The sequence below is a fragment of the Bidens hawaiensis genome, unplaced genomic scaffold (genome assembly GCF_021521415.1).
Source record: "Bidens hawaiensis isolate Kalapana, Puna unplaced genomic scaffold, B.hawaiensis_p1.1 tig00000458_1, whole genome shotgun sequence".
Taxonomy (NCBI): Eukaryota; Viridiplantae; Streptophyta; class Magnoliopsida; order Asterales; family Asteraceae; genus Bidens; species Bidens hawaiensis.
The window spans coordinates 1,758,050-1,785,522 of NW_027491030.1; the positions used below are offsets into that span (position 1 = coordinate 1,758,050).

A 27,473-nucleotide genomic window follows, 5' to 3' on the forward strand; every position below is an offset into this window, starting at 1 on the left:
CTGCATTACAAGTTTATAACAAATTACAAACAATGATTTATAGTAAAGCTTTTATCAGGCAAGCGAATGGTTCACTAACAAAACCAAACAAAATTCCGTCTTCTTGTCGGTTCGTTAACTTAATCATCCAAATATAAATGAAAACAAACGAATGTGTATATTAATTTGAAAATATAAAGCAACATTGCTAATCCAAAAGATTAGACCTAACCATCCAAATGATAAAATCAAGTTTAACTTAAAAATACTTTACATAATAAATTAATAATCATAATCATGATCATATATTATTATTATTAAAAAAATGTGAAAGGGTCTAGTTCTCCAAAGTTTAAACGTTTGGATAATAAACTACAAAAATATAAACTATAAAAAGCGTTTAACGAAGGAACATAAACAAACAAATATCAATGAACGTAAGTACAGATGGACATTAGCAAACGTAAATAATTGTACATAAATGAACACATTACCAAACGTTCATGTATACATATAATGAACGAACACGGCCTTTGTTCATGCACATTCATTTAATTAATCAAACGCTGAAACTTAACAACAACGACGGATAAAGAGAAACCACAATATTGTATGAGAACTTACGAAGAAACTGAAGATAATGCTAACGTAAATGTTTAAACCTTCGTATACGTCTGCTGGATCAAAGGATTTTAGGGTTAATAATTTTAGTGTTACGGTTCATACATTATTTAAAATTGAATAACTAATTATCGTTTTCCCGCCCATTCTCTTTTGACCCGATTACTACTACGGTTTCACTTTCTTATTATGATTAGAATCTTGGTATTTTTTAACGAATTTAATATTTATTCCATAATTAATCTTATTTCTTTAAATTTCAGATTTATTTATATAGTAAAGGCGGTGGACCTAAAAAAATAATAAGGGAAAATTACTAAAATAGTTCAAATTGATGAGAGAGATTCCTAAAATAGTACAAAAGTTTGTAAATTCTTATTTTAGTCATTAAAAATCATCTTCGTCGATACATTTGTGATCGTGACGACAGATTTCGATAACCAGTGACGTATTGACACGTGTAAAGGTGACCACATTTTTTAGTTGAAATATGTCTGGGCTGTTGTTTTTTTAATCCAAATTCATCTCGTCAAAAACCATGGTTTTCCACTTAAATGTGTCTGGCCCGTGAGTTTTCAAAAAAAGATGATATTTGCGTTTTATTGAAACTCATCTCCCCGGATGCATTTCAGGTAAATTTTATCTCCTTATATGATTTTTAAAAAAAGTATAAAAAACCGATAATTTTCCAGTCAATTTAGTCTCTTCAGATGATTTTCAAAAAAGTTTGAAAAAACCGATAATTTTCAGTGAATTTTATCTCCTCTGTGATTTTCAAAAAAGTTTTAAAAAACCGATAATTTTGTCTGGCTAAACATTATACAAAAGTTCAACTATACATAATTTGAACATATAAATACAAAAGATGAAAACTAGTGTGGTTGAAGGTGGTTGCCGGATCTGAACTTGCAAGTGCTTCCATGGTGGTTGACGATGGTGCCCGGAGGAGATTGAAGATGGGGTAGTGGAGGTGCGACGATTGTTTCCATCATAAAACAAACCCGGGAAACCAGGAACCATATCAACCACTTTAATCCGATCACCTCTCTTAAATTTCATTCTTCTAGTTGAGAGCAACCAACCAAGATGATTGATAATTGAAGATGAGAAATGCAAGTAATGAAAATGAATGATTATCGAAGAGAAAAATAAGAGAAATAATAGATCCGGTTACATGCATTTTCGAAAATCATCTTGGAAGTCTAAATTCACTTAAAATTCATCTGAGAAGATAAATTTAAAAAAAACATGGAATTCGAGGCTTTTTGAAAACTCGCGGCACATATAAATTTGACTTGAAAACTCACGACCCAGTCTAAATTTGTGGAGATGGATTTCGGTCCAAAAAAATCGGCCAAGATAGACTTGAGAACAAAACCCACGGGTTAGGTGCAGTGCTTTACACGTGACAGACTTTTATTGGAAGATGGAATATGTCGGCACAATTACAAATGTATCGACGGAGATGATTTCTTTATGGACTAAAATGAAATTTACAAAACTTTTAGACTATTTCGAGAATCTCTCTCATCAAATGGACTATATAGAAATTTTCCCTAATAAAAATGATGTTTTGGCTAAAATTTTTGACTTTAGAGGGTAGACATTTCTTACATCTAAGTCATCACTTTATCTTCACTTTACGATCTTTTCTTTTTCACTTCACTCGCCATAAAATCAAAAAAATAACGTCATATATCCTGTTTGTTTCCAGTGTTTCTTTAACATACTATTTGTTTTTTTTTTTTTTGTCTTTTCTTTTCGCTAGGGTTGTCCCGAGTTCAATGACAAAAGAAAAGAAAGGGAAATCATCGTTTCTCTTCATCTTCTTTTAAAAAAGCATGTCTGGATTTGGAAGAAAACAGCAAAAGATATAAAACGAGGTGTTTGAGGTTGGAAACCGAGGTTGATGATTTGAGGAAAACGAACCAGGAACTTGAGGTTAAGATCGCAACGATTCAGAAGTTTATAGATGATGATGATGATATTCATGAGGTGATGAAAAAAATCAAGGTTTTGGAATGTGAGAAACGGAAGGCGGAAACCGACGTTTTGTTTTGGAAGGAGAAGGTTAAGGAACTGGAGTCAAAGGTGGACAACACGAATGAGAAAGACGGGTGCCCGAATAAGAAGATGGCCCCACCTACTCCTGGTGTTGCTCAATCCACTTTTCGTACCATTATCGGTATTAGTTACGAGGATGTAAACGTTAACGAGATTCCAACAGTTAAAAGTCAAAGTTCTTCCAAGAATAACTTCCAAATGACTGATGTAGAACATACCGATGAAGAACATATGGACAAGTTTAAAGTTCATTCATCTAACACTAGAAGTGCTAAAAGAAAACGGGCTGCAAATATTATTGCTAGTGATGGTGATGACGATGATGACAGTTATGATGACAATGCGCCAATTTGCAAGCTCAAAACACAACGCACCTTACAGGGTATAACAGATTCAGATGAAGAAGTTGAAGTTGAAGAAAATGTAAATAGGAGCCGTCTAACGAGGCTGAGAAATTTAGAATCCGAAAATAAAAAACATAAGAACAGTAATGTTGTTGATGATGAGTCAGAGAGAGAAGATGAAAGTTTGGGCGGGTTTATTGTTGACAGTTCTCAAAGTGTTTCAGTTTATGATTCTGAAACTGGTGATAGCGCTGCTGCACCTGAAGATGCGTTGAACGAATATAAAGAAACTTTGGATAAGATTGGTAGGAAAAAGAGTCGGAATCGAAAGTGGGAACAAGAGGCAGACATGTTATCTGATTTTGGTAAAGATCACATCTTGTGTATGAGCGCGGTTTGTGCTCTTTATAGGCAGCAAACAGATGATGAGAAAGATTCTAAACTAACTATACACTATAACGAGCGAGGGTTTAGTCAGCCCGATGCAAACAGGTGAGTTTCTATCTTATATAAAAGTTTTATACATTTAGTGAAATTATGATGTTCACTTGTACTATGTAATTAATGTTGCTAAAATGTTTGTATGTGTTATCGTGTAGGGGTAGTGCGCTGGCTTATTTTCTCATGGGTCGAGATCCTAATGGCGATCTTAACAAAACAGTGGAAGAACTAAAAGAATATGACCCGGAGGGGGTCGAAGAATGCAGGAGTTTTGCATATAAATACTCGAAACAGTTGTTTAAGATTTACCAGAACAAAGAAGATCCATATTTCCCACCATCACCATATGGTTAGTTTGGTTGTTTGTTTTGCTAATATTAGCTAAGATTTGTGAATCAGAATATGCTACATGCTTTGCTTGTTTTTGTTGCGTGTATTCGATCAATCAATCTAGTGTGAATAATTAACTTTGCAAGCCATCGTAACGATGATAGATCTATTGTGTTGACACCCGTCCGAATTTGATGACATATTATTTTATACATGATGCAGGTGCGCAAGCTTGATGTTACATTTGAAGTTACAACTTATATCTGCTATGGACCTAGTTTATTGTGAAATGAACAATGTTATCTAATTTTGTTATGTTTTTCTTTTGGGATAAGTGTGTTTGTGTGACCTGAAATAAATGTGTTGAATAAATTATTATAACGTTTAATAGTGTCATGAGCAACGACCAACCATGTTCGCGCCCGACGACATAATTCGCCGTTGGTTGTGATGAGATATCGGTAGCTGATGGTTTGTAGTGGTATTTGAAACCCACCTTGCTTTTGTGGTAGGTGGGTGGCGTCCCATCTAGTACCACAACGTCTAAGAAATCATTAATAAAGTGACTCGCAGAGCCCGAGGAACCAAATAGTATAATAGACTTTGCGATCCGAAAGGGGATACCGGCGCAGCTTGTTGCTCGCTTACCCATTATCTAGATGTAATTTGGTTTGTGTTAAATGTTAATAAAATTTTTATTATTATTAAAAAATAAAAAATAAAAAAAAATCAATAAAGATGTGTGGCTGCGAGAGTATTGTCAGATATCGATATGCAATAACCTATAGTACCCCATTCTTTCTTTTTTAGCTCGTTCGTCGGATCATCGAAAACATAAACGTGTGTGAGGGCATGAGGCTATTCATTTTAAGTGTTTCTTTGCCATCCTCTTTTTTTTTTCCTTATCAACAAGTGGATGAACTTTTATAAGTAAACTAGTTTGAGGCCCGTGTATTACACGGATAGTTGTTGAAAATTTTAAACTTTGACCATTAAGTGAAAAGATCATATATTGTTAATACAATTACTATTAAATTAAAATTACAGAAATTATATAACTAAGATTACATAAATATGTTACAAATAGGTAAAAACTTCCTTTTACACTACATTTGTGATTGTATTAACATATATACATTGTTTATCAATAATCAAAATTTTTAGTTCATGTCTGCTTTTAACTCTTAATAAAATAACATATAGGCATGCTTATAATTCTTGATATAGTTATATATAGTTGTCTCTGTGACAAAAAAAGTTCTCCAAGTACATACCAACTCTAGATAAATGATAATATATATCCATGATACTAATAAAAAAAATATTCATGCACATAAAATATCATAGTTTTTAATCAATTAATATTATGTCATTTGAGAGCATTTCCTCATGTTTATAAAAAAACATGATTATCCCAAAAACCATATACCTAAACTTTGATGATATAATTATCCTTAGAATCTTTACAATTTGAATTTGATTGATCATGATAAATTTGTTGTCATTAATATTCTGTGCATGACAAATTTTTAATTGACGTTATATTTTACAATTAAAAATTGTATAATCAAGCAACATAAAAACCGAAAATTCAAATATAACAAAATGATTTGTTTATTTCATATGAATGTAAATGCTAGGAAAATGAAAAATACATACTAACATTAAAACCATGTTCAAATAATAGTGATTATTCCGAGTTAAATGAATATTAGAAAATTTAAAGTTGCATAAAATGAATGTAAGTGATTCTTATTTATAATCGTTAAAAGTAGGGCCGCCACTTTTACCCGTTACATGAAACCCAACCCAAGAAAACTCGTACCTGACCCGAGAAACTCGAACCCAAGAAAATACTAACCCGAACCTAAACCGAAGTAATTCGGGTTGGTTTTTGGGTCCGAATTCTAGGTTTCGGGTCAACCCGAAAACTTTTAGTTTTAAAATCATATGTATTTTTAGGTATTAAAAGCTAAGCCTTAGCCGCTGACGTTATCAGAATTTAGTCCAAGTTGATTGTTCTCATTCCACATATTATGAATCGAATGTTTATTGTTTATTATTTTGAATATTAACCTTAATGAACACTTTAATTAAGACTTAAAAATTCACTAATCGTCTTTTGTCAATCCGTATGGAGAATACTTATTATATGTAGTAATGGATTTAGTTGGAATAAACCTATAATTTTAATGTCATATATTGAAATGACTTAAAAGATAAGAACCGTATATGAAAATTGGTTGAAAAAAGGTGAGGAGAGCTATGGTATTGACAAGTGACAAAAATGGTAGGCTTTTATTAGAATAGATAGATGTTGGGTTAAGTGAACTTTGTGAGTAAAAACAGAAAGTATTTTATTATTTTTTTTTTTGTATTTGCTAAACATGTAAATAAACCGAACATGAAAAAGGGCGTGTTTGTGTTAATTTATCTAACCTCAACCGAAAATGAACACATACATATAATTGAACAATTTTTTTGTTCACGTTGGTTCATTAAGAAAGTCGTGTTCGTTTAAAACCTAAACAAACTATTCACGAACGTAAACAAACAAACTTAATAAACATAATTGACCAAACATAAACCAATATAAACGATGGACCTATGGATGTCAATGGGCCGGTTTTGGGTTGAGTTTAAGTATTCCGAAACCCATATCCGATTATCAAGGCCCGTCCCAAACCCGTCGGGTTTTAATCAGGTAATTATCTGTCATGTTTGGATTTTCTATCGGGTTTTAACAAAATACTCATTGGGTATACCTGGCCCAACCCGTTGGGTTTTTATCGGGGTTTGACAAAATATAACCGACCAATTACCAATAATGATTATGTTGGTCGGTTCGGGTTTCAGTGCTTCGACCATATTCCTTAACCGAATACAAATCACTTACGAGGCTTAAACTTTGCAGAGTATACGACCGATGCAATCTTCAATTCCTTCGTAAGCTCTCATACTACTGCATTCAATATCTTGTTTCTATTAAGTCTTATTCAAGTAATAATTAGGGTTTCTGTTAGGGCTACTTTATTATACTTGTCTATTAATTCACTGAATCATCAATATTGTTAATTTTTGAACCACCTAGGGTTTGTTGTAAATTGTAAATTGTAATTCAGTGATTGATTGTGAATGTTACTGGTGAAAAGAATCTTCTAGAAGCTTTTTATTGATGAAAAATATGGATATTGAGAGAGATTTTGTTAAGGAGTTTGAGAGTTTTAAAAAGATATGTATGGAATTGGAAGAAAAGAGCAAACGGCACGAAACGAGGTGTTCGATGTTGGAAACCGAGGTTGATAATTTAAGGAAAAAGAATCAAGAACTCGAGGGTAAGATCGAAACGATTCAGAAGGTTTTAGATGATGATAATATTCATGAGGTCATGATTGAAAACAAGGTCTTGGAATGTGAGAAACGGAAGGCGGAAACCGACGTTTTGTTTTGGAAGGAGAAGGTTAAGGAACTGGAGTCAAAGGTGGACAACACGAATGAGAAAGACGGGTGCCCGAATAAGAAGATGGCCCCACCTACTCCTGGTGTTGCTCAATCCACTTTTCGTACCATTATCGGTATTAGTTACGAGGATGTAAACGTTAACGAGATTCCAACAGTTAAAAGTCAAAGTTCTTCCAAGAATAACTTCCAAATGACTGATGTAGAACATACCGATGAAGAACATATGGACAAGTTTAAAGTTCATTCATCTAACACTAGAAGTGCTAAAAGAAAACGGGCTGCAAATATTATTGCTAGTGATGGTGATGACGATGATGACAGTTATGATGACAATGCGCCAATTTGCAAGCTCAAAACACAACGCACCTTACAGGGTATAACAGATTCAGATGAAGAAGTTGAAGTTGAAGAAAATGTAAATAGGAGCCGTCTAACGAGGCTGAGAAATTTAGAATCCGAAAATAAAAAACATAAGAACAGTAATGTTGTTGATGATGAGTCAGAGAGAGAAGATGAAAGTTTGGGCGGGTTTATTGTTGACAGTTCTCAAAGTGTTTCAGTTTATGATTCTGAAACTGGTGATAGCGCTGCTGCACCTGAAGATGCGTTGAACGAATATAAAGAAACTTTGGATAAGATTGGTAGGAAAAAGAGTCGGAATCGAAAGTGGGAACAAGAGGCAGACATGTTATCTGATTTTGGTAAAGATCACATCTTGTGTATGAGCGCGGTTTGTGCTCTTTATAGGCAGCAAACAGATGATGAGAAAGATTCTAAACTAACTATACACTATAACGAGCGAGGGTTTAGTCAGCCCGATGCAAACAGGTGAGTTTCTATCTTATATAAAAGTTTTATACATTTAGTGAAATTATGATGTTCACTTGTACTATGTAATTAATGTTGCTAAAATGTTTGTATGTGTTATCGTGTAGGGGTAGTGCGCTGGCTTATTTTCTCATGGGTCGAGATCCTAATGGCGATCTTAACAAAACAGTGGAAGAACTAAAAGAATATGACCCGGAGGGGGTCGAAGAATGCAGGAGTTTTGCATATAAATACTCGAAACAGTTGTTTAAGATTTACCAGAACAAAGAAGATCCATATTTCCCACCATCACCATATGGTTAGTTTGGTTGTTTGTTTTGCTAATATTAGCTAAGATTTGTGAATCAGAATATGCTACATGCTTTGCTTGTTTTTGTTGCGTGTATTCGATCAATCAATCTAGTGTGAATAATTAACTTTGCAAGCCATCGTAACGATGATAGATCTATTGTGTTGACACCCGTCCGAATTTGATGACATATTATTTTATACATGATGCAGGTGCGCAAGCTTGATGTTACATTTGAAGTTACAACTTATATCTGCTATGGACCTAGTTTATTGTGAAATGAACAATGTTATCTAATTTTGTTATGTTTTTCTTTTGGGATAAGTGTGTTTGTGTGACCTGAAATAAATGTGTTGAATAAATTATTATAACGTTTAATAGTGTCATGAGCAATGACCAACCATGTTCGCGCCCGACGACATAATTCGCCGTTGGTTGTGATGAGATATCGGTAGCTGATGGTTTGTAGTGGTGTTTGACACCCACCTTGCTTTTGTGGTAGGTGGGTGGCGTCCCATCTAGTACCACAACGTCTAAGAAATCATTAATAAAGTGACTCGCAGAGCCCGAGGAACCAAATAGTATAATAGACTTTGCGATCCAAAAGGGGATACCGGCGCAGCTTGTTGCTCGCTTACCCATTATCCAGATGTAATTTGGTTTGTGTTAAATGTTAATAAAATTTTTATTATTATTAAAAAATAAAAAATAAAAAAAAATCAATAAAGATGTGTGGCTGCGAGAGTATTGTCAGATATCGATATGCAATAACCTATAGTACCCCATTCTTTCTTTTTTAGCTCGTTCGTCGGATCATCGAAAACATAAACGTGTGTGAGGGCATGAGGCTATTCATTTTAAGTGTTTCTTTGCCATCCTCTTTTTTTTTTCCTTATCAACAAGTGGATGAACTTTTATAAGTAAACTAGTTTGAGGCCCGTGTATTACACGGATAGTTGTTGAAAATTTTAAACTTTGACCATTAAGTGAAAAGATCATATATTGTTAATACAATTACTATTAAATTAAAATTACAGAAATTATATAACTAAGATTACATAAATATGTTACAAATAGGTAAAAACTTCCTTTTACACTACATTTGTGATTGTATTAACATGTATACATTGTTTATCAATAATCAAAATTTTTAGTTCATGTCTGCTTTTAACTCTTAATAAAATAACATATAGGCATGCTTATAATTCTTGATATAGTTATATATAGTTGTCTCTGTGACAAAAAAAGTTCTCCAAGTACATACCAACTCTAGATAAATGATAATATATATCCATGATACTAAAAAAAAAAATATTCATGCACATAAAATATCATAGTTTTTAATCAATTAATATTATGTCATTTGAGAACATTTCCTCATGTTTATAAAAAAACATGATTATCCCAAAAACCATATACCTAAACTTTGATGATATAATTATCCTTAGAATCTTTACAATTTGAATTTGATTGATAATGATAAATTTGTTGTCATTAATATTCTGTGCATGACAAATTTTTAATTGACGTTATATTTTACAATTAAAAATTGTATAATCAAGCAACATAAAAACCGAAAATTCAAATATAACAAAATGATTTGTTTATTTCATATGAATGTAAATGCTAGGAAAATGAAAAATACATACTAACATTAAAACCATGTTCAAATAATAGTGATTATTCCGAGTTAAATGAATATTAGAAAATTTAAAGTTGCATAAAATGAATGTAAGTGATTCTTATTTATAATCGTTAAAAGTAGGGCAGCCACTTTTACCCGTTACATGAAACCCAACCCAAGAAAACTCGTACCTGACCCGAGAAACTCGAACCCAATAAAATACTAACCCGAACCTAAACCGAAGTAATTCGGGTTGGTTTTTGGGTCCGAATTCTAGGTTTCGGGTCAACCCGAAAACTTTTAGTTTTAAAATCATATGTATTTTTAGGTATTAAAAGCTAAGCCTTAGCCGCTGACGTTATCAGAATTTAGTCCAAGTTGATTGTTCTCATTCCACATATTATGAATCGAATGTTTATTGTTTATTATTTTGAATATTAACCTTAATGAACACTTTATTTAAGACTTAAAAATTCACTAATCGTCTTTTGTCAATCCGTATGGAGAATACTTATTATATGTAGTAATGGATTTAGTTGGAATAAACCTATAATTTTAATGTCATATATTGAAATGACTTAAAAGATAAGAACCATATATGAAAATTGGTTGAAAAAATGTGAGGAGAGCTATGGTATTGACAAGTGACAAAAATGGTAGGCTTTTATTAGAATAGATAGATGTTGGGTTAAGTGAACTTTGTGAGTAAAAACAGAAAGTATTTTATTATTTTTTTTTTGTATTTGCTAAACATGTAAATAAACCGAACATGAAAAAGGGCGTGTTTGTGTTAATTTATCTAACCTCAACCGAAAATGAACACATACATATAATTGAACAATTTTTTTGTTCACGTTGGTTCATTAAGAAAGTCGTGTTCGTTTAAAACCTAAACAAACTATTCACGAACGTAAACAAACAAACTTAATAAACATAATTGACCAAACATAAACCAATATAAACGATGGACCTATGGATGTCAATGGGCCGGTTTTGGGTTGAGTTTAAGTATTCCGAAACCCATATCCGATTATCAAGGCCCGTCCCAAACCCGTCGGGTTTTAATCAGGTAATTATCTGTCATGTTTGGATTTTCTATCGGGTTTTAACAAAATACTCATTGGGTATACCTGGCCCAACCCGTTGGGTTTTTATCGGGGTTTGACAAAATATAACCGACCAATTACCAATAATGATTATGTTGGTCGGTTCGGGTTTCAGTGCTTCGACCATATTCCTTAACCGAATACAAATCACTTACGAGGCTTAAACTTTGCAGAGTATACGACCGATGCAATCTTCAATTCCTTCGTAAGCTCTCATACTACTGCATTCAATATCTTGTTTCTATTAAGTCTTATTCAAGTAATAATTAGGGTTTCTGTTAGGGCTACTTTATTATACTTGTCTATTAATTCACTGAATCATCAATATTGTTAATTTTTGAACCACCTAGGGTTTGTTGTAAATTGTAAATTGTAATTCAGTGATTGATTGTGAATGTTACTGGTGAAAAGAATCTTCTAGAAGCTTTTTATTGATGAAAAATATGGATATTGAGAGAGATTTTGTTAAGGAGTTTGAGAGTTTTAAAAAGATATGTATGGAATTGGAAGAAAAGAGCAAACGGCACGAAACGAGGTGTTCGATGTTGGAAACCGAGGTTGATAATTTAAGGAAAAAGAATCAAGAACTCGAGGGTAAGATCGAAACGATTCAGAAGGTTTTAGATGATGATAATATTCATGAGGTCATGATTGAAAACAAGGTCTTGGAATGTGAGAAACGGAAGGCGGAAACCGACGTTTTGTTTTGGAAGGAGAAGGTTAAGGAACTGGAGTCAAAGGTGGACAACACGAATGAGAAAGACGGGTGCCCGAATAAGAAGATGGCCCCACCTACTCCTGGTGTTGCTCAATCCACTTTTCGTACCATTATCGGTATTAGTTACGAGGATGTAAACGATAACGAGATTCCAACAGTTAAAAGTCAAAGTTCTTCCAAGAATAACTTCCAAATGACTGATGTAGAACATACCGATGAAGAACATATGGACAAGTTTAAAGTTCATTCATCTAACACTAGAAGTGCTAAAAGAAAACGGGCTGCAAATATTATTGCTAGTGATGGTGATGACGATGATGACAGTTATGATGACAATGCGCCAATTTGCAAGCTCAAAACACAACGCACCTTACAGGGTATAACAGATTCAGATGAAGAAGTTGAAGTTGAAGAAAATGTAAATAGGAGCCGTCTAACGAGGCTGAGAAATTTAGAATCCGAAAATAAAAAACATAAGAACAGTAATGTTGTTGATGATGAGTCAGAGAGAGAAGATGAAAGTTTGGGCGGGTTTATTGTTGACAGTTCTCAAAGTGTTTCAGTTTATGATTCTGAAACTGGTGATAGCGCTGCTGCACCTGAAGATGCGTTGAACGAATATAAAGAAACTTTGGATAAGATTGGTAGGAAAAAGAGTCGGAATCGAAAGTGGGAACAAGAGGCAGACATGTTATCTGATTTTGGTAAAGATCACATCTTGTGTATGAGCGCGGTTTGTGCTCTTTATAGGCAGCAAACAGATGATGAGAAAGATTCTAAACTAACTATACACTATAACGAGCGAGGGTTTAGTCAGCCCGATGCAAACAGGTGAGTTTCTATCTTATATAAAAGTTTTATACATTTAGTGAAATTATGATGTTCACTTGTACTATGTAATTAATGTTGCTAAAATGTTTGTATGTGTTATCGTGTAGGGGTAGTGCGCTGGCTTATTTTCTCATGGGTCGAGATCCTAATGGCGATCTTAACAAAACAGTGGAAGAACTAAAAGAATATGACCCGGAGGGGGTCGAAGAATGCAGGAGTTTTGCATATAAATACTCGAAACAGTTGTTTAAGATTTACCAGAACAAAGAAGATCCATATTTCCCACCATCACCATATGGTTAGTTTGGTTGTTTGTTTTGCTAATATTAGCTAAGATTTGTGAATCAGAATATGCTACATGCTTTGCTTGTTTTTGTTGCGTGTATTCGATCAATCAATCTAGTGTGAATAATTAACTTTGCAAGCCATCGTAACGATGATAGATCTATTGTGTTGACACCCGTCCGAATTTGATGACATATTATTTTATACATGATGCAGGTGCGCAAGCTTGATGTTACATTTGAAGTTACAACTTATATCTGCTATGGACCTAGTTTATTGTGAAATGAACAATGTTATCTAATTTTGTTATGTTTTTCTTTTGGGATAAGTGTGTTTGTGTGACCTGAAATAAATGTGTTGAATAAATTATTATAACGTTTAATAGTGTCATGAGCAATGACCAACCATGTTCGCGCCCGACGACATAATTCGCCGTTGGTTGTGATGAGATATCGGTAGCTGATGGTTTGTAGTGGTGTTTGACACCCACCTTGCTTTTGTGATAGGTGGGTGGCGTCCCATCTAGTACCACAACGTCTAAGAAATCATTAATAAAGTGACTCGCAGAGCCCGAGGAACCAAATGGTATAATAGACTTTGCGATCCAAAAGGGGATACCGGCGCAGCTTGTTGCTCGCTTACCCATTATCCAGATGTAATTTGGTTTGTGTTAAATGTTAATAAAATTTTTATTATTATTAAAAAATAAAAAATAAAAAAAAATCAATAAAGATGTGTGGCTGCGAGAGTATTGTCAGATATCGATATGCAATAACCTATAGTACCCCATTCTTTCTTTTTTAGCTCGTTCGTCGGATCATCGAAAACATAAACGTGTGTGAGGGCATGAGGCTATTCATTTTAAGTGTTTCTTTGCCATCCTCTTTTTTTTTTCCTTATCAACAAGTGGATGAACTTTTATAAGTAAACTAGTTTGAGGCCCGTGTATTACACGGATAGTTGTTGAAAATTTTAAACTTTGACCATTAAGTGAAAAGATCATATATTGTTAATACAATTACTATTAAATTAAAATTACAGAAATTATATAACTAAGACTACATAAATATGTTACAAATAGGTAAAAACTTCCTTTTACACTACATTTGTGATTGTATTAACATGTATACATTGTTTATCAATAATCAAAATTTTTAGTTCATGTCTGCTTGTAACTCTTAATAAAATAACATATAGGCATGCTTATAATTCTTGATATAGTTATATATAGTTGTCTCTGTGACAAAAAAAGTTCTCCAAGTACATACCAACTCTAGATAAATGATAATATATATCCATGATACTAATAAAAAAAATATTCATGCACATAAAATATCATAGTTTTTAATCAATTAATATTATGTCATTTGAGAACATTTCCTCATGTTTATAAAAAAACATGATTATCCTAAAAACCATATACCTAAACTTTGATGATATAATTATCCTTAGAATCTTTACAATTTGAATTTGATTGATCATGATAAATTTGTTGTCATTAATATTCTGTGCATGACAAATTTTTAATTGACGTTATATTTTACAATTAAAAATTGTATAATCAAGCAACATAAAAACCGAAAATTCAAATATAACAAAATGATTTGTTTATTTCATATGAATGTAAATGCTAGGAAAATGAAAAATACATACTAACATTAAAACCATGTTCAAATAATAGTGATTATTCCGAGTTAAATGAATATTAGAAAATTTAAAGTTGCATAAAATGAATGTAAGTGATTCTTATTTATAATCGTTAAAAGTAGGGCAGCCACTTTTACCCGTTACATGAAACCCAACCCAAGAAAACTCGTACCTGACCCGAGAAACTCGAACCCAATAAAATACTAACCCGAACCTAAACCGAAGTAATTCGGGTTGGTTTTTGGGTCCGAATTCTAGGTTTCGGGTCAACCCGAAAACTTTTAGTTTTAAAATCATATGTATTTTTAGGTATTAAAAGCTAAGCCTTAGCCGCTGACGTTATCAGAATTTAGTCCAAGTTGATTGTTCTCATTCCACATATTATGAATCGAATGTTTATTGTTTATTATTTTGAATATTAACCTTAATGAACACTTTATTTAAGACTTAAAAATTCACTAATCGTCTTTTGTCAATCCGTATGGAGAATACTTATTATATGTAGTAATGGATTTAGTTGGAATAAACCTATAATTTTAATGTCATATATTGAAATGACTTAAAAGATAAGAACCATATATGAAAATTGGTTGAAAAAATGTGAGGAGAGCTATGGTATTGACAAGTGACAAAAATGGTAGGCTTTTATTAGAATAGATAGATGTTGGGTTAAGTGAACTTTGTGAGTAAAAACAGAAAGTATTTTATTATTTTTTTTTTGTATTTGCTAAACATGTAAATAAACCGAACATGAAAAAGGGCGTGTTTGTGTTAATTTATCTAACCTCAACCGAAAATGAACACATACATATAATTGAACAATTTTTTTGTTCACGTTGGTTCATTAAGAAAGTCGTGTTCGTTTAAAACCTAAACAAACTATTCACGAACGTAAACAAACAAACTTAATAAACATAATTGACCAAACATAAACCAATATAAACGATGGACCTATGGATGTCAATGGGCCGGTTTTGGGTTGAGTTTAAGTATTCCGAAACCCATATCCGATTATCAAGGCCCGTCCCAAACCCGTCGGGTTTTAATCAGGTAATTATCTGTCATGTTTGGATTTTCTATCGGGTTTTAACAAAATACTCATTGGGTATACCTGGCCCAACCCGTTGGGTTTTTATCGGGGTTTGACAAAATATAACCGACCAATTACCAATAATGATTATGTTGGTCGGTTCGGGTTTCAGTGCTTCGACCATATTCCTTAAACGAATACAAATCACTTACGAGGCTTAAACTTTGCAGAGTATACGACCGATGCAATCTTCAATTCCTTCGTAAGCTCTCATACTACTGCATTCAATATCTTGTTTCTATTAAGTCTTATTCAAGTAATAATTAGGGTTTCTGTTAGGGCTACTTTATTATACTTGTCTATTAATTCACTGAATCATCAATATTGTTAATTTTTGAACCACCTAGGGTTTGTTGTAAATTGTAAATTGTAATTCAGTGATTGATTGTGAATGTTACTGGTGAAAAGAATCTTCTAGAAGCTTTTTATTGATGAAAAATATGGATATTGAGAGAGATTTTGTTAAGGAGTTTGAGAGTTTTAAAAAGATATGTATGGAATTGGAAGAAAAGAGCAAACGGCACGAAACGAGGTGTTCGATGTTGGAAACCGAGGTTGATAATTTAAGGAAAAAGAATCAAGAACTCGAGGGTAAGATCGAAACGATTCAGAAGGTTTTAGATGATGATAATATTCATGAGGTCATGATTGAAAACAAGGTCTTGGAATGTGAGAAACGGAAGGCGGAAACCGACGTTTTGTTTTGGAAGGAGAAGGTTAAGGAACTGGAGTCAAAGGTGGACAACACGAATGAGAAAGACGGGTGCCCGAATAAGAAGATGGCCCCACCTACTCCTGGTGTTGCTCAATCCACTTTTCGTACCATTATCGGTATTAGTTACGAGGATGTAAACGATAACGAGATTCCAACAGTTAAAAGTCAAAGTTCTTCCAAGAATAACTTCCAAATGACTGATGTAGAACATACCGATGAAGAACATATGGACAAGTTTAAAGTTCATTCATCTAACACTAGAAGTGCTAAAAGAAAACGGGCTGCAAATATTATTGCTAGTGATGGTGATGACGATGATGACAGTTATGATGACAATGCGCCAATTTGCAAGCTCAAAACACAACGCACCTTACAGGGTATAACAGATTCAGATGAAGAAGTTGAAGTTGAAGAAAATGTAAATAGGAGCCGTCTAACGAGGCTGAGAAATTTAGAATCCGAAAATAAAAAACATAAGAACAGTAATGTTGTTGATGATGAGTCAGAGAGAGAAGATGAAAGTTTGGGCGGGTTTATTGTTGACAGTTCTCAAAGTGTTTCAGTTTATGATTCTGAAACTGGTGATAGCGCTGCTGCACCTGAAGATGCGTTGAACGAATATAAAGAAACTTTGGATAAGATTGGTAGGAAAAAGAGTCGGAATCGAAAGTGGGAACAAGAGGCAGACATGTTATCTGATTTTGGTAAAGATCACATCTTGTGTATGAGCGCGGTTTGTGCTCTTTATAGGCAGCAAACAGATGATGAGAAAGATTCTAAACTAACTATACACTATAACGAGCGAGGGTTTAGTCAGCCCGATGCAAACAGGTGAGTTTCTATCTTATATAAAAGTTTTATACATTTAGTGAAATTATGATGTTCACTTGTACTATGTAATTAATGTTGCTAAAATGTTTGTATGTGTTATCGTGTAGGGGTAGTGCGCTGGCTTATTTTCTCATGGGTCGAGATCCTAATGGCGATCTTAACAAAACAGTGGAAGAACTAAAAGAATATGACCCGGAGGGGGTCGAAGAATGCAGGAGTTTTGCATATAAATACTCGAAACAGTTGTTTAAGATTTACCAGAACAAAGAAGATCCATATTTCCCACCATCACCATATGGTTAGTTTGGTTGTTTGTTTTGCTAATATTAGCTAAGATTTGTGAATCAGAATATGCTACATGCTTTGCTTGTTTTTGTTGCGTGTATTCGATCAATCAATCTAGTGTGAATAATTAACTTTGCAAGCCATCGTAACGATGATAGATCTATTGTGTTGACACCCGTCCGAATTTGATGACATATTATTTTATACATGATGCAGGTGCGCAAGCTTGATGTTACATTTGAAGTTACAACTTATATCTGCTATGGACCTAGTTTATTGTGAAATGAACAATGTTATCTAATTTTGTTATGTTTTTCTTTTGGGATAAGTGTGTTTGTGTGACCTGAAATAAATGTGTTGAATAAATTATTATAACGTTTAATAGTGTCATGAGCAACGACCAACCATGTTCGCGCCCGACGACATAATTCGCCGTTGGTTGTGATGAGATATCGGTAGCTGATGGTTTGTAGTGGTGTTTGAAACCCACCTTGCTTTTGTGGTAGGTGGGTGGCGTCCCATCTAGTACCACAACGTCTAAGAAATCATTAATAAAGTGACTCGCAGAGCCCGAGGAACCAAATAGTATAATAGACTTTGCGATCCGAAAGGGGATACCGGCGCAGCTTGTTGCTCGCTTACCCATTATCTAGATGTAATTTGGTTTGTGTTAAATGTTAATAAAATTTTTATTATTATTAAAAAATAAAAAATAAAAAAAAATCAATAAAGATGTGTGGCTGCGAGAGTATTGTCAGATATCGATATGCAATAACCTATAGTACCCCATTCTTTCTTTTTTAGCTCGTTCGTCGGATCATCGAAAACATAAACGTGTGTGAGGGCATGAGGCTATTCATTTTAAGTGTTTCTTTGCCATCCTCTTTTTTTTTTCCTTATCAACAAGTGGATGAACTTTTATAAGTAAACTAGTTTGAGGCCCGTGTATTACACGGATAGTTGTTGAAAATTTTAAACTTTGACCATTAAGTGAAAAGATCATATATTGTTAATACAATTACTATTAAATTAAAATTACAGAAATTATATAACTAAGAATACATAAATATGTTACAAATAGGTAAAAACTTCCTTTTACACTACATTTGTGATTGTATTAACATGTATACATTGTTTATCAATAATCAAAATTTTTAGTTCATGTCTGCTTTTAACTCTTAATAAAATAACATATAGGCATGCTTATAATTCTTGATATAGTTATATATAGTTGTCTCTGTGACAAAAAAAGTTCTCCAAGTACATACCAACTCTAGATAAATGATAATATATATCCATGATACTAATAAAAAAAATATTCATGCACATAAAATATCATAGTTTTTAATCAATTAATATTATGTCATTTGAGAGCATTTCCTCATGTTTATAAAAAAACATGATTATCCCAAAAACCATATACCTAAACTTTGATGATATAATTATCCTTAGAATCTTTACAATTTGAATTTGATTGATCATGATAAATTTGTTGTCATTAATATTCTGTGCATGACAAATTTTTAATTGACGTTATATTTTACAATTAAAAATTGTATAATCAAGCAACATAAAAACCGAAAATTCAAATATAACAAAATGATTTGTTTATTTCATATGAATGTAAATGCTAGGAAAATGAAAAATACATACTAACATTAAAACCATGTTCAAATAATAGTGATTATTCCGAGTTAAATGAATATTAGAAAATTTAAAGTTGCATAAAATGAATGTAAGTGATTCTTATTTATAATCGTTAAAAGTAGGGCCGCCACTTTTACCCGTTACATGAAACCCAACCCAAGAAAACTCGTACCTGACCCGAGAAACTCGAACCCAAGAAAATACTAACCCGAACCTAAACCGAAGTAATTCGGGTTGGTTTTTGGGTCCGAATTCTAGGTTTCGGGTCAACCCGAAAACTTTTAGTTTTAAAATCATATGTATTTTTAGGTATTAAAAGCTAAGCCTTAGCCGCTGACGTTATCAGAATTTAGTCCAAGTTGATTGTTCTCATTCCACATATTATGAATCGAATGTTTATTGTTTATTATTTTGAATATTAACCTTAATGAACACTTTAATTAAGACTTAAAAATTCACTAATCGTCTTTTGTCAATCCGTATGGAGAATACTTATTATATGTAGTAATGGATTTAGTTGGAATAAACCTATAATTTTAATGTCATATATTGAAATGACTTAAAAGATAAGAACCGTATATGAAAATTGGTTGAAAAAAGGTGAGGAGAGCTATGGTATTGACAAGTGACAAAAATGGTAGGCTTTTATTAGAATAGATAGATGTTGGGTTAAGTGAACTTTGTGAGTAAAAACAGAAAGTATTTTATTATTTTTTTTTTGTATTTGCTAAACATGTAAATAAACCGAACATGAAAAAGGGCGTGTTTGTGTTAATTTATCTAACCTCAACCGAAAATGAACACATACATATAATTGAACAATTTTTTTGTTCACGTTGGTTCATTAAGAAAGTCGTGTTCGTTTAAAACCTAAACAAACTATTCACGAACGTAAACAAACAAACTTAATAAACATAATTGACCAAACATAAACCAATATAAACGATGGACCTATGGATGTCAATGGGCCGGTTTTGGGTTGAGTTTAAGTATTCCGAAACCCATATCCGATTATCAAGGCCCGTCCCAAACCCGTCGGGTTTTAATCAGGTAATTATCTGTCATGTTTGGATTTTCTATCGGGTTTTAACAAAATACTCATTGGGTATACCTGGCCCAACCCGTTGGGTTTTTATCACAAAATATAACCGACCAATTACCAATAATGATTATGTTGGTCGGTTCGGGTTTCAGTGCTTCGACCATATTCCTTAACCGAATACAAATCACTTACGAGGCTTAAACTTTGCAGAGTATACGACCGATGCAATCTTCAATTCCTTCGTAAGCTCTCATACTACTGCATTCAATATCTTGTTTCTATTAAGTCTTATTCAAGTAATAATTAGGGTTTCTGTTAGGGCTACTTTATTATACTTGTCTATTAATTCACTGAATCATTAATATTGTTAATTTTTGAACCACCTAGGGTTTGTTGTAAATTGTAAATTGTAATTCAGTGATTGATTGTGAATGTTACTGGTGAAAAGAATCTTCTAGAAGCTTTTTATTGATGAAAAATATGGATATTGAGAAAGATTTTGTTAAGGAGTTTGAGAGTTTTAAAAAGATATGTATGGAATTGGAAGAAAAGAGCAAACGGCACGAAACGAGGTGTTCGATGTTGGAAACCGAGGTTGATAATTTAAGGAAAAAGAATCAAGAACTCGAGGGTAAGATCGAAACGATTCAGAAGGTTTTAGATGATGATAATATTCATGAGGTCATGATTGAAAACAAGGTCTTGGAATGTGAGAAACGGAAGGCGGAAACCGACGTTTTGTTTTGGAAGGAGAAGGTTAAGGAACTGGAGTCAAAGATGGATGCTACTGTGGTCTCCAAGGGAACGAAAGAAGTTAGGAAACGGTTACCGTTTGAGGAAGACGGGTGTTTGAATAAGAAGATGGCCCCGTCTACTCCCGGTGTTGTTCAGTCCGCTTTTCGTACTGTTATTGATATTTGTGACGAGGATGTAAACGACAACGAGATTCCGAAAGTTAAAAGTCAAAGTTCTTCCAAGAATAACTTCCAAAAGATTGGTTTAGAACATATTGATGAAGAACGTACGGATGAGTTTAAAGTTCGTTCGTCGAATACTAGAAGTGCTAAAAGAAAACGTGCTGACCAGCGATGATGAAAACAGTGACGATGACAATGCGCCGATTAGCACACTCAAAACACAATGCAGGTCTCGGGTTGTAGCAGATTCAGATGAAGAAGTTGAAGAAAATGTAAGTAGGAGGCGCCTAACGAGCCTGGGAAAATTCGAATCTAAAAATGAAAAAGATAAGAATAATAATGTTGTTGAAGACGAGTCAGAGAGTGAAGATGAAAGTTCAGATGGGTTTATTGTTGACAGTTCTGATAGTGTTTCGGTTTATGATTCTGAAAGTGGTGATAGCGCTGCTGAATCTGAAGATGTGTTAAACGAATACAAAGAAACTTTGGATAAGATTGGTAGGAAAAAGAGTCTGAATCTGAAGTGGGAACTAGAGGCGGATATGTTATCGGATTTTGGTAAAGATCCTAAATTGTGTATGAGCGCGGTTTGTGCTCTTTATAGGAAACAAACAGATGATGAGAAAGATTCTAAAGTTACTATACACCATAACGAGCGAGGTTTAGTCAGCCTGATGCAAACAAGTGAGTTTTTTTTTTTTTTTTTTTTGTAAGTTATACATTTAGTGAAATTATGATGTTCACTTGTACTATGTGATTAATGTTGTTAAAAATGTATGTGTGATCATGTAGTGGTAGTGAGCTGGCTGTATTTATCATGGGTCGAGATCCTGATGGCGATCTTAACAAAACAGTGGAAGAACTGAAAGAATATGACCCAAAGGGGGTCGAACGATGCAGGAATCTTGCACTTAAATACTCAAAACAGTTGTTTAAGATTTACGAGAACAAAGAAGATCCTTATTTCCCGCCAGCACCGTACGGTTAGTTTGGTGGTTTGTTTTGCTAATATTAGCTAAGGTTTTTGAATCAGAATATGGTTAGTTCAGTTGTTTGTTTTGCTGCTAATAGTACCCTATGTAGATGTAATATGCACACCATGGTAGGCTGATGGTGGATATAACTCTTTTGACTTGTGAATATTTTGTTTATAGTTGTGTTTTGAATATCATCTTTAGGTAGATAAAGTTTTTCTATACATGGATATAAACCTATATAACCTATATCGACGATTAAAATTACTGCTTTTAAAAGTGGCAATGGGTTAGATTTCGACATAGCTATGGTATGCCAATATCTAACGTACCTGCCGAGAGTCTTTATCCTTTTAAACTATGTTTGATTTCGACAACTGTATAGATCTATCATATTAGTCTGGAGATATTTCAAACTTGTGTTTACCATCATAATTACAACTTCAAGCTCACCAAACCGTTCCATGTCGTGAAAGTGCTTATTCTTTTACATAGTTCTACATAAACATTTGTTTGAACATTATCCATAAATAGTTCAAAGAGCAGCGTTTAACCATGTCAAAGAACGACGTCCTACATCATCTGGCAAATGCTACATTTGGATAGCTGAAAACCCACATGTGACCATATGAATAATTAATGGATCCTCTAGTATACCATATGTGTTTTATACATCAAATAAACAAATTTACGCATCCGCCACACCAATTAAAATCGTCTCACATACATCACCCTTCTTTAGGAATATGCGGGTCAAATTTGTGATACTCTCCAATATGTAACTTTAAAGCAAAATACGTGATTGCCAATACCACGCGCTTAGGTTATACATTTAAACGGTGGCCATAGATGAAAAACATGCAATTCTACAATATATTGATTGGATTTATGTGTCAACTAGTAAAAGCATGTTATTAACTTATTATGATCAGCTATAATACACAACAATTAAAATCCAAGATAACACATAAAATGGTGATTTACGAGAACTATTGTGATAAGTCTCTAAAAATATTCACTAGCCTCAAAGAGTGGTTGATATTTTCATAAGAAACATCAAAATAATAATTTAATTTATTTAGTTAAGAGACTTGGAGGTGCATAAATGATAAAACACCCGGTTTTGGACCCGACCCAGTGTATCCAACCCGGAACCAGTTCATGCCCGACCCGGAAAAGCGAGTCAAAACACGCTCAAATACCGACTATATCCGAAACTGGTTTCTACCCGATTCTGATTCCTAAAAATTCGTAGTTTGTGCACATCATGGGTGGTGGTCAACTTAGTCAAAGAAAACCAACCACTTCCATCGGTTTCTTTGACCTTTGTTGTCTGTAACGTACAATGTGTAACTGCCACGTATTTATCGTACATGGTAGCATGAGTATACGTGCGTTTGTAACTGTTGGTCGTCAGTTCACCATCACTATATAAATACTGATTAATGATGAATTTAGAGGTGCCAAAATAATAACGTATGGACGAGTTTAGAGTTCATTCATCAAATACTCGAAATACTAAACGAAAACGAGCTGCCAATGTTATTATTAGCGATGACGAGAGCAGTTGCGACGACAATGCACCAATTTGCACGTTCAAAACACGACATACCTTCTGAAAGTGGTTATAGCACAGATGAATCAGAAGATGTGTTAAATGAATATGAAGTAAAGGCGGATATGTCGTCGGGTTTAGATAAAGATCCCGGATTATGTACGAGTGCGGTTTGTGGTCTTTATAAGCAGCAAACAGCTGATGTAAAAGAATCTAAAGAAACTAGACACCATAACAAACAAGAGTTTAGACAGGCTGATGCATCCAGGTGAGTTATGCTGTTATGTATCTATTTATTTATTTTATAATTTTATCATATTTTTATGCATTTAGTAAAAAGCTGAACAAACTATCGAACATGAACAATGAGACAAACAGAGTTTGCTTATTTGTGCCCTTTCGTCAAGAAAATGAACGTTTCGTTTATGTTCGTTCGCTAACTGTATAAACGAACAGTTCATGAGCATAACGTACATGACTGAGCGAACACCAATTAAAGGTAAACACGAATATCAATTTCTTGAGCCTAAAAAACTAATAATTCTAGACTCAATTGTGATGGGTGATAATTTTTTTTTCATAAAATTAGACTGAAGTGTAATAGACCTAAAATATTTCAATGATTATCCACACAATCGTAAATAATGATTATCAATCTACGTTCATGAACATAAATGAACAAAAAGCGTTGTTCGTGTTTGTTTGTTTATTAAATAAATAAACTTAATGGTTCACTAAATGTTCGGTTCGTTTACAAGTCTACATGTGAAGGTAAGAGATGTTTTATTGATGATGGATTTAGGGGTGTTGGAAAAAGAATGCAAACTAGTGAGGAGGATGCAAACTATACTGATGAACACATGGACAAGTTTAGAGTTCATTCATCTAGTACCAGAAGTGCTAAAAGAAAAGTAGCTGCCAATTTTATTATTAGCGATGATGAGGGCAGTTATGATGACAATTCACCAATTTGCATGCTCAAAACACGACATACTTCTCGTGTTATGACAGATTCGTATGAAGAACTTGAAGAAAAATTAACCAACGGGAACGGGGAAAATAATGTTGTTGTAGATGAAGAATCAGAAGCTCTGTTAAATGAATATGAAGCTGATGCATCCGGGTGAGTTTATATATTTATTTATTTTATAACTTTATGCATTTAATTAAAAATTGATACTTTGTGACTCCATATTTGGTATTTACTAAAATCAAAACTAGTGAATTATGATGGTCACTTGCATCAGAATTCAGATAACATGTAAATATGCATGATCGCTCGTTTAACTTTAACCACACAGGCGATGTAACATGAACAATAAAAGGAAAGGAGTATTATAAGTTCATGTTCATTCATTAAGAAAATGAAAAGGTTCGTTTACGTGTGTTCTCTAATAGTATAAATTAATGGTTCATTCGTAAATGGACATAAACATAATTGAGCGAGCACCAGTTAAAGACGAACGCGAATTGTAATTTGTTGAGCCTAAAATAGTAATAAAATTAGACTTCAACTGTAAATTGTAATGGGTGATCATTTTATTTTTATTTATTAAACTTAGACTGAAGTGTAATGGACCTTAGAGATTTTAATAAATATATACACAGTTGAACATAGCAAACACAAATAATGAACATGAGTGAACATTCTGATATTCGTCAATTTCGGGTCACTTTTGTTATGTAAACCCGACCCGTTTGTAACCCGAACATTTCAAATATATAAAATATTGGATCTTGTCATATAAAATATATAAAATATATATTTTTTATATTATGCATTGTTTGACCATTTAAACATACCCATTTTTATGCAAACCATAAAAGAATCTTTATACCCAACTCTTCACTCCTTCCCTATATATACACACCCATCTTCTTCATTTTACTCTTGCTACATCTCTAAAAACTCTCTCAAACTCCATAGATTCAAGGTTGTTATTTCTTATGTATTCTTGAAGTTTTGACTTCTCAAGTCAAACTAACTATAGTCTTTCATTCTAACTTGTTCATCTAACATTACTAACTCTTGAATATGGTGGTACAACATATATATAATACACACCCCTTATTTCCTTTATTTGTTACTTCACCGACTTTGGTTGGTTAAGTTTCGAATGTCATAAGGCAAGGCTTCATGGAGGACTTCGTGTTCTTGATATGTATTTACACACACATAACTTATTATACACATCACTTATGACTAACTTCTAACCCTTTAGTTTGTTCATCTTATTTACAAGTTCCATGGTGTGGGTTTGTATAAGACTAACCTCGGTTTAACCGAAACTAGTCCAAACCGAAAACCGAACTTTTGTTTACTAGTTTTGTTAAAATAGTTGTTTAAACATGTTTATTGCTAGATTGAGTTTCTTTATAATCATTTTTACAAGTTCTTTGATATTAAGCATATGGAATCCATCTATGAACTCGTTGGGAGATGGAAACCGAACTAAACCGAAACTTTTGCTTAAAAGACTTGTAGTTAACTTTTTTTGTTGTAAAATTTAAGTTTTCTTCATTTATAAACCAATATACAAGTTCTATGATATTTGGGCATGTAGAAACCATCTATGAACTATTTGTGAGATGGAGACCGAACTATACCAACTTTTACTCGCTTAAGACACACAAGTGTGTTTTTAGTTATCAAGACTTGTATATTTCTTTAAAAAAATAGTTTACAAACTGATTTTAATTATTTTCTTAAGTACTTGGAATAGTTGGATCCAACTTGATCTCATAACATAGCTTGGACCGACAAAACCGAACACTCGCTTAACGTGCGTTGTTAGTTCTAAACAATAGATCTACATACTTGGTTAAGTGTTAGTATGTTTTAATGAGTTATCTCATAACAATTAATATTTTGGAAAGTTGACTTTGGGTTTGATCATTTGTCAAGACCCGAACCGACAACCCGAACACTCGTTAAAAACCCGTTTTAGTATCTTTAGCCTAATGGAACTTGCATTTTAGCATTTTCCCCACCTTATTACTTAACATTGGTTAAGTAAATATTAAGGTTAGATACTTTAACCCGGTTTTGAGCAAACTTACATTTTTTAAAAGGGTTATTATTATAAATTCTTAAATAGTTACATTTTAAACCTTGAACTTTAATTGATTAGTTTTTGCAACAATTATTTTATTTAAAGATCTTCAATACAACCTTTCTAAATCCAAGGCTTTCTTTTATTTAGGCTTCATACGTTAAACTCGTCGTTCCGGCAAATCTCCAAATAATCAATCTTTCAAGTTTATTACTTGAATGTGAGTAACTTCATACCCCGTTTTCTATCTTTTATTTTAGGGGTGACATTTCAACTTATCTAAACTAAATGTTTTATACTTGGGGTCTTAAACCACAAACGTTGCTGTATACCTTACTTGAATAATTGCTCGATTTGGTGTTCTATGCTTATTTGACTATGTGTTTATCGCTTTTGGATGGTGGAACTATAAATCCTAGACCATTTGGCAACCCCTCATGGCAAGGTGTCGTTAACGTAATGCAATTAATGATAACTATAAAATCCTAAACTATTTGGCAACCCCTTATAGTTGGGTGTCGCTAACTTGTTAGCGATAACTGTTTATCCAAGTTTATAGCTATTATTTATGGTTTTGTATACTAGTTTTGTGGTTTTTCATACTATATATCTATTGTTCAAACTTATGAATTGCTCACCAACCTTTGTGTTGATAAACTTTATTTTATGAAATGTTACAGGTTTGCATCTAGGTTGATTATGGAGTTCGGTGAAGAAAACGTCACAAATACCGTTAGGATATTAGCAAAACTGAACAATATTTGATTTGCTATATTTTGTTATATTTTGTTGTAT

The 27,473-nt window shown here is 33.2% G+C and overlaps 4 protein-coding genes across 8 annotated transcripts; all 4 read left to right on the forward strand.

Annotated features, from left to right (window-relative positions):
- Positions 1–2,435: 2,435 nt before the first annotated feature.
- Positions 2,436–4,077, forward strand: LOC143626362 (uncharacterized). Its single transcript, XM_077096485.1, has 3 exons — positions 2,436–3,500; positions 3,608–3,798; positions 4,002–4,077. The coding sequence occupies exons 1-3, from the start codon at positions 2,599–2,601 to the stop codon at positions 4,013–4,015; spliced, it is 1,107 nt and encodes a 368-aa protein (XP_076952600.1). The 5' UTR covers positions 2,436–2,598; the 3' UTR covers positions 4,016–4,077.
- A 3,309-nt stretch (positions 4,078–7,386) lies between these two features.
- Positions 7,387–8,808, forward strand: LOC143626372 (uncharacterized). Its single transcript, XM_077096491.1, has 3 exons — positions 7,387–8,069; positions 8,177–8,367; positions 8,571–8,808. The coding sequence occupies exons 1-3, from the start codon at positions 7,432–7,434 to the stop codon at positions 8,582–8,584; spliced, it is 843 nt and encodes a 280-aa protein (XP_076952606.1). The 5' UTR covers positions 7,387–7,431; the 3' UTR covers positions 8,585–8,808.
- Positions 8,809–11,234: 2,426 nt separating this feature from the next.
- Positions 11,235–13,326, forward strand: LOC143626382 (uncharacterized). Of its 2 annotated transcripts, XM_077096503.1 has the most exons (4): positions 11,235–11,293; positions 11,439–12,637; positions 12,745–12,935; positions 13,139–13,326. In XM_077096503.1, exons 2-4 carry the CDS (start codon positions 11,523–11,525, stop codon positions 13,150–13,152), a joined length of 1,320 nt encoding a protein of 439 aa, XP_076952618.1. In that variant the 5' UTR covers positions 11,235–11,293; positions 11,439–11,522; the 3' UTR covers positions 13,153–13,326. The 2 variants fall into 2 exon arrangements, with proteins under 2 accessions (XP_076952618.1, XP_076952611.1); XM_077096496.1 differs by having other exon boundaries at positions 11,270–12,637.
- A 2,476-nt stretch (positions 13,327–15,802) lies between these two features.
- Positions 15,803–22,229, forward strand: LOC143627860 (uncharacterized). 4 transcript variants are annotated; one of them, XM_077097587.1, is made up of 4 exons: positions 15,803–15,861; positions 16,007–17,205; positions 17,313–17,503; positions 17,707–17,779. In XM_077097587.1, exons 2-4 carry the CDS (start codon positions 16,091–16,093, stop codon positions 17,718–17,720), a joined length of 1,320 nt encoding a protein of 439 aa, XP_076953702.1. In that variant the 5' UTR covers positions 15,803–15,861; positions 16,007–16,090; the 3' UTR covers positions 17,721–17,779. The 4 variants fall into 4 exon arrangements, with proteins under 4 accessions (XP_076953702.1, XP_076953714.1, XP_076953697.1 ...); XM_077097599.1 differs by lacking the exons at positions 17,313–17,503; positions 17,707–17,779 and adding exons at positions 21,757–21,780; positions 21,889–22,229 and having other exon boundaries at positions 15,838–17,181; XM_077097582.1 differs by having other exon boundaries at positions 15,838–17,205.
- Positions 22,230–27,473: the final 5,244 nt, after the last annotated feature.

What these genes read in the sequence shown, in the direction of transcription:
- LOC143626362 (XM_077096485.1), top strand. Translation starts at nt 2,599, where the DNA reads ATGAAAAAAATCAAGGTTTTGGAATGTGAGAAACGGAAGGCGGAAACC. An exon ending in AGTCAGCCCGATGCAAACAG is followed by an intron (nt 3,501 to 3,607) that starts GTGAGTTTCTAT and finishes GTTATCGTGTAG; the next exon opens with GGGTAGTGCGCTGGCTTATT.
- LOC143626372 (XM_077096491.1), top strand. Translation starts at nt 7,432, where the DNA reads ATGACTGATGTAGAACATACCGATGAAGAACATATGGACAAGTTTAAA. An exon ending in AGTCAGCCCGATGCAAACAG is followed by an intron (nt 8,070 to 8,176) that starts GTGAGTTTCTAT and finishes GTTATCGTGTAG; the next exon opens with GGGTAGTGCGCTGGCTTATT.
- LOC143626382 (XM_077096503.1), top strand. Translation starts at nt 11,523, where the DNA reads ATGAAAAATATGGATATTGAGAGAGATTTTGTTAAGGAGTTTGAGAGT. An exon ending in AGTCAGCCCGATGCAAACAG is followed by an intron (nt 12,638 to 12,744) that starts GTGAGTTTCTAT and finishes GTTATCGTGTAG; the next exon opens with GGGTAGTGCGCTGGCTTATT.
- LOC143627860 (XM_077097587.1), top strand. Translation starts at nt 16,091, where the DNA reads ATGAAAAATATGGATATTGAGAGAGATTTTGTTAAGGAGTTTGAGAGT. An exon ending in AGTCAGCCCGATGCAAACAG is followed by an intron (nt 17,206 to 17,312) that starts GTGAGTTTCTAT and finishes GTTATCGTGTAG; the next exon opens with GGGTAGTGCGCTGGCTTATT.